Genomic DNA, 11,221 nt, shown 5'->3' with positions numbered 1-11,221 from the left:
TTACTCACTCCTTAAGGATATGTGGCCTCCCAGCAGCCCCGATCTTAATCCAATGGACTTTTGAGCCTGGAGCGCCATTAAAGCATGAACCAATAGACGCGCTCATACCAAGAAGACCTCTCTCACTGCTCCTATCATGGAGAACTTCGCCTGCTTGAACAGGGACATGGTGACCAGGGTCGGCGGGCGGTTTAGGGGGCGGGTAGAGGCGATGATTGAGGCTGGCGGCGATTTTATTGAATAATCTAATAGTCATATACCTAGTTTGCTTTCCAGTTTTTAAAATTCCATAAAATCTTTTAAATTGACGATTTTATGTTCATTTGTTTAAAAATAAGAAAAAGTCCGGATTTATGTGGCGCACCCTGTATATATGTCCATCTAATCATTTTTACCGTTTGTTTTGGTCCCATTGACTTTATTTCTTTTGTGAAGTTTCCTGCTGTAAAAAAGTAGGGTTTTCATGTAATGGTAATGATTTTAAAAAATCGTTTTTAATTACTGATTAATTTTTTATATTTTTCAGATGATTTTTATAATCCTAGTATAGAATAATGTGCTCTAATCATGTTGAAATTGTCTTCTTCAATATTCATTTTCAACCTTATGATACATTGCGGGTAAGCTATTTTATTATAACTAGAAGCATAGTTATTTTATGACTAGGACACGTCCGTATGTCCGTCTGGTACAAACTAGCATTGTCTAAACATTTCCACCAATAATTGAAATCTACAGTAGGGATATTTTTTTTTATTGTAAATTATTTCTTTGTTAATTGTCTTATCCCCTAATTTCCATATAAAAAGTACGCGAATAAATAAAAGTTACTGCAAGGGGGACAAATACCCTATTCAGTTCTTACGTCTATGATTGTGCTATACCTTTATATTGGCATCTGAAAGATTTTATTTAGTTTTTTCTTATAAAAAATCACGAAACCTTTCAAACAATTAATTGATAATTTTTTAGTCAGGGGGATGAGTGTTACCACGGGGAGGAAGCCTCCCTGAGGTTAAAGAAATGGGCCCTGCGGGACTCTGTCCATATGGAGGCCAATACTGAGGCCTTCTTTGAAACTGAGCTTACTGTTATACAGTAAGTATAAGTATTTTTATTCTTTTAAAAATAAATTTGCAGAACTTTTTTTTATGATTAGAAATTTTATTGTTTTATTTATTCTATTTTATATTTAAAATGTCCAAAGAGTCCTCTAAGTATCTAGTTGGTCAAGGGTGGCTAGTACTATCTATCTTTCCCTCTATCTATCTATTTTCTATCTAGGATGCATGAAGAGCCAACCTGGTATCTAGTTGGTCAATAGTGGCTAGTACTATCTATCTTTCCCTCCATCTATCTATTTTCTATCTAGCATGCCTGAAGAGCCAACTTGGTATCTAGTTGGTCAAGGCTGGCTAGGACTATCTATCTTTTTCACTATCTATCTATTTTCTATCTAGGATGCCTGAAGAGTTAACATGGTATCTAGTTAGTCAAGGGTGGCTGGGACTATCTATCTTTCTCACTATCTATCTATTTTCTATCTAGGATGCCTGAAGAGCCAACTTGGTATCTAGTTAGTCAAGGGTGGATAGGACAATCTATCTTTCTCACTATCTATCTATTTTCTATCTAGGATGCCTGAAGAGCCAACCTGGTATCTAGTTGGTAAAGGGTGGCTAGGACTATCTATCTTTTTCACTATCTATCTATTTTCTACCTAGAATGCCTGAAGAGTTAACATGGTATCTAGTTGGTCAAGGGTGGCTGGGACTATCTATCTGTACCTCTATCTATCTATTTTCTATTTAGGATGCCTGAAGAGCCAACATGGTATCTTGTTGGTCAAGGATGGCTAGGACTATTCTATTATGAATCTGGACTGTCAGATGAGCCCAGGTCTGGAGCATACTTGTATCCTGATTTCTCTAATGCTGTTGTGGGACTATGGATGGATCATTTGCTACTTCAGGTTTATAGATAAATATATTTATAAATATGTTCATTGAAAATACTAGATCATTAGAACAAAAATTTGATAGGTTTGTATAGTAAGAATTAATTTTAATCACTAATAAATAGAAAGCAACCATGGACCTTATGGGATAAGCAATAGGCCGTTAAATTGATGTAAATCCCCATTTATGATACATAAAATTACTCTTTTGTAGATTACAATTAGTGATTGAAACGTTTGGACACTCAATTTAATAATCAAACTAAATAAAAGGCCCCAAAGTTGTTAAGCAAACGAATAAAAAATCGCCATTGTTAAACTTTGGGGACCAGTGTAATAAACTGACCAATGTCCCCTTCATCCCTGAAAAGCAACACTAAAAAGTAACTCTACTATATTATGTTTTCTTAATATAACTAATTTTGATTTTCAGGGTAAAAGAACTCGACTAGGAGAAATTTGTAAGACTGGAGAATCCTGGATTCTAAAATTTAGTGAACTTACTGGACCTTTACTAACATATTCACCTCCTTCTCATTATAGGTACATTTACCTTTACATTGCATTGATCTAATTATAAAACACATATCAAAAAGAAAGATTATCAAATGTCAATGATAAGAAGATGTTGGCTCATTGTTATCAAAAAAACTAATTTGCTAGATTATATTATTTGAAACAATTTTGTTCTTAAATTTTAGGGAAGTTGAGTTATGATTAACATATTCTTCTATTTAGCTTAGGGATAGATGCCTTGCACAAAGATCCATTTGAGGAAGACAGAGTGGAGATTAGGCAGAGCTCAATACCTGGAGCTATGCAGGGACTGTATGCCAGGCAGGATATACAAGCAGGTATATACAGATATAGTTCTATACCTGGAGCTATGCAGGGAATATATACTAGGATATACATGCAGGTATACACAGATATAGTTCTATACCTGGAGCTATGCAGGGAATATATACTAGGATATACATGCAGGTATATACAGATATAGTTCTATACCTGGAGTTATGCAGGGACTATATGCCAGGCAGGATATACATGCAGGTATATACAGATATAGTTCTATACATGGAGCTATGCAGGGACTATATGCTATGATATACATGCAGGTATATACAAATATAGTTCTATACATGGAGCTATGCAGCGACTGTGCCTTGCAGGATATACATGCAGGTATACATACAGATATAGTTCTATACCTGGAGCTATGCAGGGACTATATGCCAGGCAGGATATACAAAATTAATGCAGATATATACAGATAGATATTTTCATATAAAAAAAGACAAGTAGAATGAAAATAAAGTAACTGTATTTATTTTCAGGAGAAGTAATAACATTTTACAGTGGGTATATAATAGACTGTGATAGCTCTCTTCGACCATTAGACAGGTAAGTAATTTTTCTATATTGTAGGGAAGCTTCACATAATTCTTGATAGGGTTTTTGAATCTTTTTAAAGTGAATTTAATGAGTTATATGATTGAGTGAGGCAATTTTCTGCCCACTTCCCTCTAATTTCTTTTTGAGAAGCCCTTAGTTGCTAGGGTTCATTAAAAGTTCATATGCCATTGCACTAAACGGATTAAATTCTCCTCCACAATGCTAATTAGAAATATAGGATCATGGAAAGAAAACAAAGTCATTCCTAATTAGGACAGAAGTCACTGGAGATTGGTCTAAGGAAGGCTACTTATGTCCTTCATCTAACAAAATCTAACTTAAGGGAGGTGACTTATGTCCTTTGTCTGACAAATTCTTACATTAGGAAGGCTGCTTATGTCCTTCAAGTTGCAAAACTTAGCTTTTCTGTCCTTCACATAGCAAAACCTCACAAAACATACCATTTCTGTCCTTCACATAACAAATTCTTGCAAAACATAGCAAATTCTTGCAAAACATAGCATTTCTGTCCTTCACATAGCAAATTCTTGCAAAACATAGCAAATTCTTGCAAAACATAGCATTTATGTCCTTCACATAGCAAATTCTTGCAAAACATAGCAAATTCTTGCAAAACATAGCATTTATGTCCTTCACATAGCAAATTCTTGCAAAACATAGCAAATTCTTGCAAAACATAGCAAATTCTTGCAAAACATAGCATTTCTGTCCTTCACATAGCAAATTCTTGCAAAACATAGCAAATTCTTGGAAAACTTAGCATTTCTGTCCTTAACATAGCATTTTGGTCCTTCACATAGCAAAATCTCACAAAACATAGGCTTTTCTGACCTTTTTCTAACAGGAGATCAGAACTAAATCAGAACACACATAACAAGAGTTTTTACATAATACATTAAGATTATCAATTATGCATTTAACTCTGCATAAATTATGATAATTCATTATTATTAACCCTCCCCCCCCCCCATTTAAAATTTACCCCTGCATAAATTATGATAATTTCAGCTGAGTTAAAAGTACTGTTTGAACTTCTATTTAACAGGATATGAGAACTTAATCAGAACACACATAACAAGAGTGTTTACATAGTACATTTAGATTAACAATTATTCGATTGGCCCCTTTTCAGTCCTTCAGATGACATGAAAACGAGGTTGAGGTGGTGCCATGTAAGAAAAGTGGCATTGCAGAGTTTTCATGTCATCTGCTATGTGAAGGACATAAATGCTATGTTTTGCAAGAATTTGCTATGTGAAGGACATAAATGCTATGTTTTGCAAGAATTTGCTATGTGAAGGACATAAATGCTATGTTTTGCAAGAATTTGCTATGTGAAGGACAGATAAACTATTTTATGCAAGATTTTGCTATGTGAAGGACCAAAAAGCTAGGTTTTGTGTGGTGAAGGGAGGCTACTTTTGTCCTCCATCTTGCAAAATCTTTGTTAAGGGAGGCAAGTTATGCCCTTCATCTAACAAATTCTCACATAAGGGAAGCTACTTATGTCCTTCCTAGGAAGGTGACTTCTGTCCTAATTAAGGAATGACTTTGTTTTCTTTCCATGATCCGAAATATATTTTAAATATTGAAGAAAGCTTTAGTCTTTGTTATCCAAAATAAAATTTTATTCATGGAGAAAAACTTTTATTTATTTTTATCAAAACATGATTAGTGGGTTCAAACTAGCATTGCCTTGTAGTCTTGTAATTTCTTATTCTATCCTGTTTTAGACGAGATCTATCTGATGAAGAAGAACATGTTCGCAATATGTACAATATAGCTCTAGACCTAGAGGATGGTAGCAACCTCTGTATAGACCTTCCACCAGAGTTAGGAAATAATATTAGTAGGTAAATATGTATAATATAGCTCTACACCTGGAGGCTATAACCCAATATAATCTAACCTAACCTAACCTAATCTAAAGTTATAAAAAAATCTCTCCGCTCTCTCGTCTTGGTTATTATAAATTTGTTTCAATATCATAGGGAGGGGCGTTTGGTGTTCGACGAGGCACTTTTAGGGAAACCGCCAAAAGACAACCACATATTTTTATTATGTACTATTAAATCTTTAAAACAAATGTTATGCAGTGTTATTTTATGAGTTGATACTAAATTTCCAAAATCTAATAAAATGTCTAAATTTTAGGTATAATGCAACCCTAAGCCACAAGGCCAACCATGCATTTGAGCCCAACTCTGAATTCATCCTGTTCCCTGTCCATCCTATTCTGGGCACCATCATGGGCCTGGCGGCCATAGAAGACATCCCTGCGGGAACTGAGGTAAGTTCAATCATAAAAATCACTCAACCTTCTCTGGGACATTTTTTGTCTGGTTCCATTGGATAACATCTACAAACTGGCCTCAAACCCCTAGCAGGGGGCATAACTCTTGTGGTAGCCTAGATGCTGTGTGGGCCTTTAACAGAAACTAACTTTAAAACTTTTAAAAAATAATTCTACTTGTTGGCTATTTTATGAAGTGGTTGTTTGGAAGAAAAATGATGATTGAAATTAATTAGGATGTCTTAATATAGAACACCTGCTATACTCAATGCATCATTCCAATATATTAAAGTACATTTTTAAAAATGTATCTTAAAGGGCGAATATAGGTTCGATATGATATGAGCTTATATCAAAGGTGCCATTACATACTTTTAGAATATCTATGCCAAATTTGAAAATTCAAAAAAATCCTTAAGTAGATTTTGCAATTTTCTGTTTCAATTGAACATATAATAAATGAGATTGCCGACAAAATCGTTTATTTTAGCCCTTTACAAGACTTTTTTTTGACTATTTTGCTTAAGTTTGATTGACTATTACATTGGCACGCACCTTAAAAGATAATTTAAATGTTTATTAGGCGTCAGGAGTATTGACAGGGTAAATAATACGTCTTAAAGTTTATTTTCTGTACAGAGATCTTTGATTAATTCATGATGATATAAACAACCCTTCTGTGCGCATTTTCAACACACACACACACGGCCACAAAAAAACAGGGATTTGAAATCATTCTTCCTCCAAGAAAATTTTATCGATTATTTTTTTTTACTTTTTACATTATTTGATGTTTTTTTTTAACTTTTAAATAATTTACTTTATGAAGGTAGAAGGAGGGTATATTTACCCCTGATTAATTGGTTTCCATGTTATTACGACTATCATTTAACAAAAGCTTTTTAATTCAACCTTGCCACGAAGCCTTGTGTGATGCTAGGGTGTTTGAGTTCTTAGGGAACCACACTAATTCCAAATTTTTTTTTCGAGATTGACGGGTTTTAAGCTATAAATAGACTTATACAATTGAATATGTCAATATTTTTAAGTTATTTATAATCTATGGAATTGCACCTTTGATATAAGCTCATATCATATCGAACCTATATTCGCCCTTTAATGAGTATTTTTGTTATAGGTAACAGTAAACTATGGCTACAACTATACCAGCGACCCAGATCAACCTGATTGGTTTGTCCATCAATGGAAAGCTTACTATGGTACATCTTTAGGACCTAAAGATGAATTATGATTGTATTGATGATACATAATAGTTTATACATCTATGGAAAGCCCTTTTTTATCATCCTGATATTAAAAAGTAAAAAGCTTCTTTTTTATTTTCTAACATTTTCAAAATTTTAAATTTAACATTTATATGGTGTAAATAATATTTAAAATGTTAATTAATCGCATTACTGCACTAAAACCTGTGATATTGTATTGTAATAAGTTTAGATTTAGAAAAATAATATTTTTGTATTATTACATTTTTTTAGTAAATTTTTTAGTGGTGAAGCTACTCTATAACTCACGTTGACTGTCTGTTCGTGACGCTTTTGGGGAAATGTGATTTTCTCCGCTTCTATTCAAAATAAACTGCTAATTAGTTTTATTGAACATATTTCAAAAGCATCAATTAAACAACTTATTTGGTCTGTATGTCTATCGTTCATGCTACAAAAGATATACATATGTAAACATTTTTTTTAAGGTTTCGGAATTTTCAAATTTTTCTTTATCCCCCTTCTTTTTCCTTCTATTTTTAATCTGCTCTATAACTCAGTTTGTCCATTAATTCCCAAAAATATTCTTAATGAACGAGGCCCAATCTGTACACCTTTTGATTCCTGTGAGTGTGACTTCATATAAATGAGGAATATTAGACGAGAAGTTGGAAAGAAAACCCCTAAAAAAAAGAGATGGTGAATCCCTCATTTTTATTATGCCACAGGAATCAAAAGTGGTGCAAAACTGGTGCAAAAGTGGTACAGATTGGGTTTCGTCTTCTTGATGTTGTAAGAGTAAAGAAAAGTATTCTGAATTATATCCTTATATAAAAGTAACAGGATCTTTGTCTCTCTGTCCGTCCGTCTGTACAAAGGATCAAAATAACCACTGAACCGATTTGGTTCTCCTTTACAATTTGGCTTCTGGGAAGGTTAATAATTTTTTGGGGGCAGGGTAACACCTGCCTCCCAAGAGAATGGGCCTCTAGGGGCGTAGCCGCTTTCTAGCGATAAATTATTATTAATCACTTTAGGTCCGCCTTCAAATTATCAGAAAATTGTTTATCTTCTAAAGTTTTATTAATTTTACGACATGGTTTAATAATAAGGGTTCGGCGGCCGAGCGTCAGCCGCGTGCAAGTCTCAGTGAAATTAAAATCGGCAAACTAAAGCTTTAAAAATTCAGCTAGATGTCTAAACCTGTTACTAAACATGAAACCCATTCTTACAGAACTTTTTTTTGCGCATATGCGGTTATAAATTTGATGTTTCTGCGCGGCTGCCGAGTCCTGTTAATAATTCCTCATAATTTCTGTAAAGATAAGGAAAATTTGGATCATGGAAAGAAAACAAAGTCATTCCTAATTAGGACAGAAGTCACTGGAAATTGGTCTAAGGAAGGCTACTTATGTCCTTCATCTAACAAAATCTAACTTAAAGGACGCCTGCAAGAAATACCACGCTTTAACTGCTGAAAGACTGCCACAAGTAGACCCAATACCCAAAATTTAAAGCCTTCAGCTTCAATAACAAAAAAGTTCTAGGCATTTCACATTGAATATTTTGAAAGATTTCCAATGCTCATAAAAGAAAAATACAATATTAAATTATGTCGCCTAGACACAAAATTATAACCTTATCTTTGTCAGAAACTTAGATTGCCTGTAACTGATTACATTTTTATAATAAAAACACCACATTTCATAGTCAAAATCTATGAAAAATATTCGATTTAAATTGCATTTGTAAACAAAAATCATAGCGGAAACAAAGGGGTAAACTAATACAAGCTCAGCTGTGATTGGTTGCTTAGCTGATTCAGCCTTCTGATTGGCTACAGTACACTCGGTGCAATGCAAGTTAAACTTAATCTTTTTTAATGATTTTGACTATTAAAATGGGTATTTTTATTGTAAAAATATAATTAGTTACTGGCAATCTAAATTTATGACAAAAATAAGCTTATAATTTTGTTTCTAGACCACGTAGTTTAATTTCAAAATTTCTAACATTAGCATTAAAATTCTTTCAAATTTTCATTGTACATAAAATGTCATTTTAAAATGCCTAGAACTTTTTTGTTATAGAAGCTAAAGGCTTAAAATTTGGAGTATTGGGTCTACTTGTGGCAGTCTTTCAGCAGTTAAAGCGTGGTATTTCTTGCAGGCTTCCTTTAACCCTTTACAGTCGGGCCCCTAGCCGCACCTTAATCAGTCGGGGGGGGGGCGTTCAACGCCCCCCCTTATTATCTCAGTTCCTATTAGAGCTAGAGGGCTAAATTTTTTTGTGCAAGTCCCCTGTTTGATAATGAATTTCCGACCTTTTATAGGTCTAGGTCAATTTTCGCTTCCTTCACCCTTTTATTTAACAACCTTTGTTTTTAGGTCTTTTTTTACTTAAAAATTTCAAACGGCTGTATTTTTCTTATTTTTGAAGCTAGAAGAAAATTTTTTTTCCAGAAAATGTTTATCTTTATGTAAATTTTACATTAGAAATATCAAAATATAAATTTCAGCGGCCGCAGCTGTACTTGGCAGCTGCTAGCCGCCGCAGTCGGCGGTCGGCGGGAAAACAGCGGCGGATCTTCATGAAATTTTAATACGTTATGTAGACATGTAAGAAAAGCTTAAGTTTAAAATTTGAAGTCTCTAGATCAAAAATTGCGGCCACAGGAGCCTTTTAAAGATTTCTGGAGACCTGGAGGATCAGGACCTGCAGGATCATACCTGGAACCTGAAAGTGACTTGAACACCTGTATTTCATATAAGGATGTACTACTAGAGGATTTTTTAGTAATTTGGTATGGTAAAATGCTTTGTTTTAGTCAAAAAAATATTTTTGCTCTTTACCTGGATGACCCTGCCAGGTTTGCTGGCATCCTGTGCCCGCCAGGATGGAGATATTCAAAAAATTCCAACTCTCAGTTATGTGTCATACCCATACTTAAAAAGTCAAGCAGTTTGGGCTCTTTATCTTTCACACACAGAAAATGAGATAGAAAAAACCGGATGGGGGGGCGTTCAACGCCCCCCCCCCGACCGTTAAGGGTTAAGGGAGGTGACTTATGTCCTTTGTCTGACAAATTCTTACATTAGGAAGGCTGCTTATGTCCTTCAAGTTGCAAAACTTAGCTTTTCTGTCCTTCACATAGCAAAACCTCACAAAACATAGCATTTCTGTCATTCACATAGCAAATTCTTGCAAAACATAGCATTTATGTCCTTCACATAGCAAATTCTTGCAAAACATAGCAAATTCTTGCAAAACATAGCAAATTCTTGCAAAACATAGCATTTATGTCCTTCACATAGCAAATTCTTGCAAACATAGCATTTCTGTCCTTCACATAGCAAATTCTTGCAAAACATAGCAAATTCTTGCAAAACATAGCAAATTCTTGGAAAACTTAGCATTTCTGTCCTTAACATAGCATTTTGGTCCTTCACATAGCAAAATCTCACAAAACATAGGTTTTTCTGACCTTTTTCTACCAGGAGATCAGAACTAAATCAGAACACACATAACAAGAGTTTTTACATAATACATTAAGATTATCAATTATGCATTTAACTCTGCATAAATTATGATAATTCATTATTATTACCCCCCCCCCCCCCTATTTAAAATTTACCCCTGCATAAATTATGATAATTTGGTCGAATTTGATCCACTGACAAGAAATTCAGGATTTATTGTAACTGGTTTCTACCCCATCCCTTATCCTCTACCCCACTTTTGCTTTCATTGCAAAATTCTTCCATCCACACTTAACAACGCTACTCAATAATGTAGCTCACCAAATTTACACATAAACTGACATTAAAAAGCGAAATACATATCATTCATTATGAAAATGATATATCCAAGTGCGTCTGTCGATAAAAAGAGAAAGACGCAAGCACTCATTTAGCTCTTTATTTTTAATTTTTTTAGTTTAAAACTATTGTACTCAGCTAATCCTTGGCTGATTTAGGCTTTTAATTATATCCTGGCTGAGACAAATTTAGATCCGTTGACTAATCAAAAATCGGTTCAGTTAGAGGGATACCCAACGTTTCATTTTATTGCTACCCAAGTCTTATAACTACGTTGTAATAATATGTAACCCCCTAAATTAAGTTTAGATGAATGTGTACTATATATATTTAAATCACGCCCCTACCGCGTGGGTTAGTTTGGCACTCCTTTGTCAACAACCGATAATTTATGCTGAGTTAAAGGTACTGTTTGAACTTCTATCTAACAGGATATGAGAACTTAATCAGAACACACTTAACAAGAGTGTTTACATAGTACATTCAGATTAACAATTATTCAATTGGCCCC

At 34.1% G+C, this 11,221-nt stretch overlaps 1 protein-coding gene across 1 annotated transcript; it reads left to right on the top strand.

The window, feature by feature from the left end:
- Positions 1-505: 505 nt before the first annotated feature.
- On the top strand, positions 506-7,095 carry LOC145319521 (histone-lysine N-methyltransferase SETD7-like). The gene is made up of 9 exons (XM_080161700.1): positions 506-620; positions 973-1,098; positions 1,813-1,972; positions 2,391-2,500; positions 2,696-2,811; positions 3,295-3,361; positions 5,107-5,226; positions 5,528-5,663; positions 6,805-7,095. Exons 1-9 carry the CDS (start codon positions 568-570, stop codon positions 6,916-6,918), a joined length of 1,002 nt encoding a protein of 333 aa, XP_080017826.1. The 5' UTR covers positions 506-567; the 3' UTR covers positions 6,919-7,095.
- The last annotated feature ends 4,126 nt before the right edge of the window (positions 7,096-11,221 follow it).

The sequence above is a fragment of the Acartia tonsa genome, chromosome 5 (genome assembly GCF_053477335.1).
Source record: "Acartia tonsa isolate MP-2025a chromosome 5, ASM5347733v1, whole genome shotgun sequence".
Classification (NCBI taxonomy): Eukaryota; Metazoa; Arthropoda; class Copepoda; order Calanoida; family Acartiidae; genus Acartia; species Acartia tonsa.
Note: the sequence above shows the minus strand (reverse complement) of the source record. Positions and strands in the feature narration are given on the sequence as shown.

Coding starts and splice junctions, on each gene's coding strand:
- LOC145319521 (XM_080161700.1), top strand. CDS start 568: ATGTTGAAATTGTCTTCTTCAATATTCATTTTCAACCTTATGATACAT. Junction 1,099..1,812: donor ACTGAGCTTACTGTTATACA/GTAAGTATAAGT, acceptor TTTTCTATTTAG/GATGCCTGAAGAGCCAACAT. Junction 2,501..2,695: donor TCACCTCCTTCTCATTATAG/GTACATTTACCT, acceptor TCTTCTATTTAG/CTTAGGGATAGATGCCTTGC.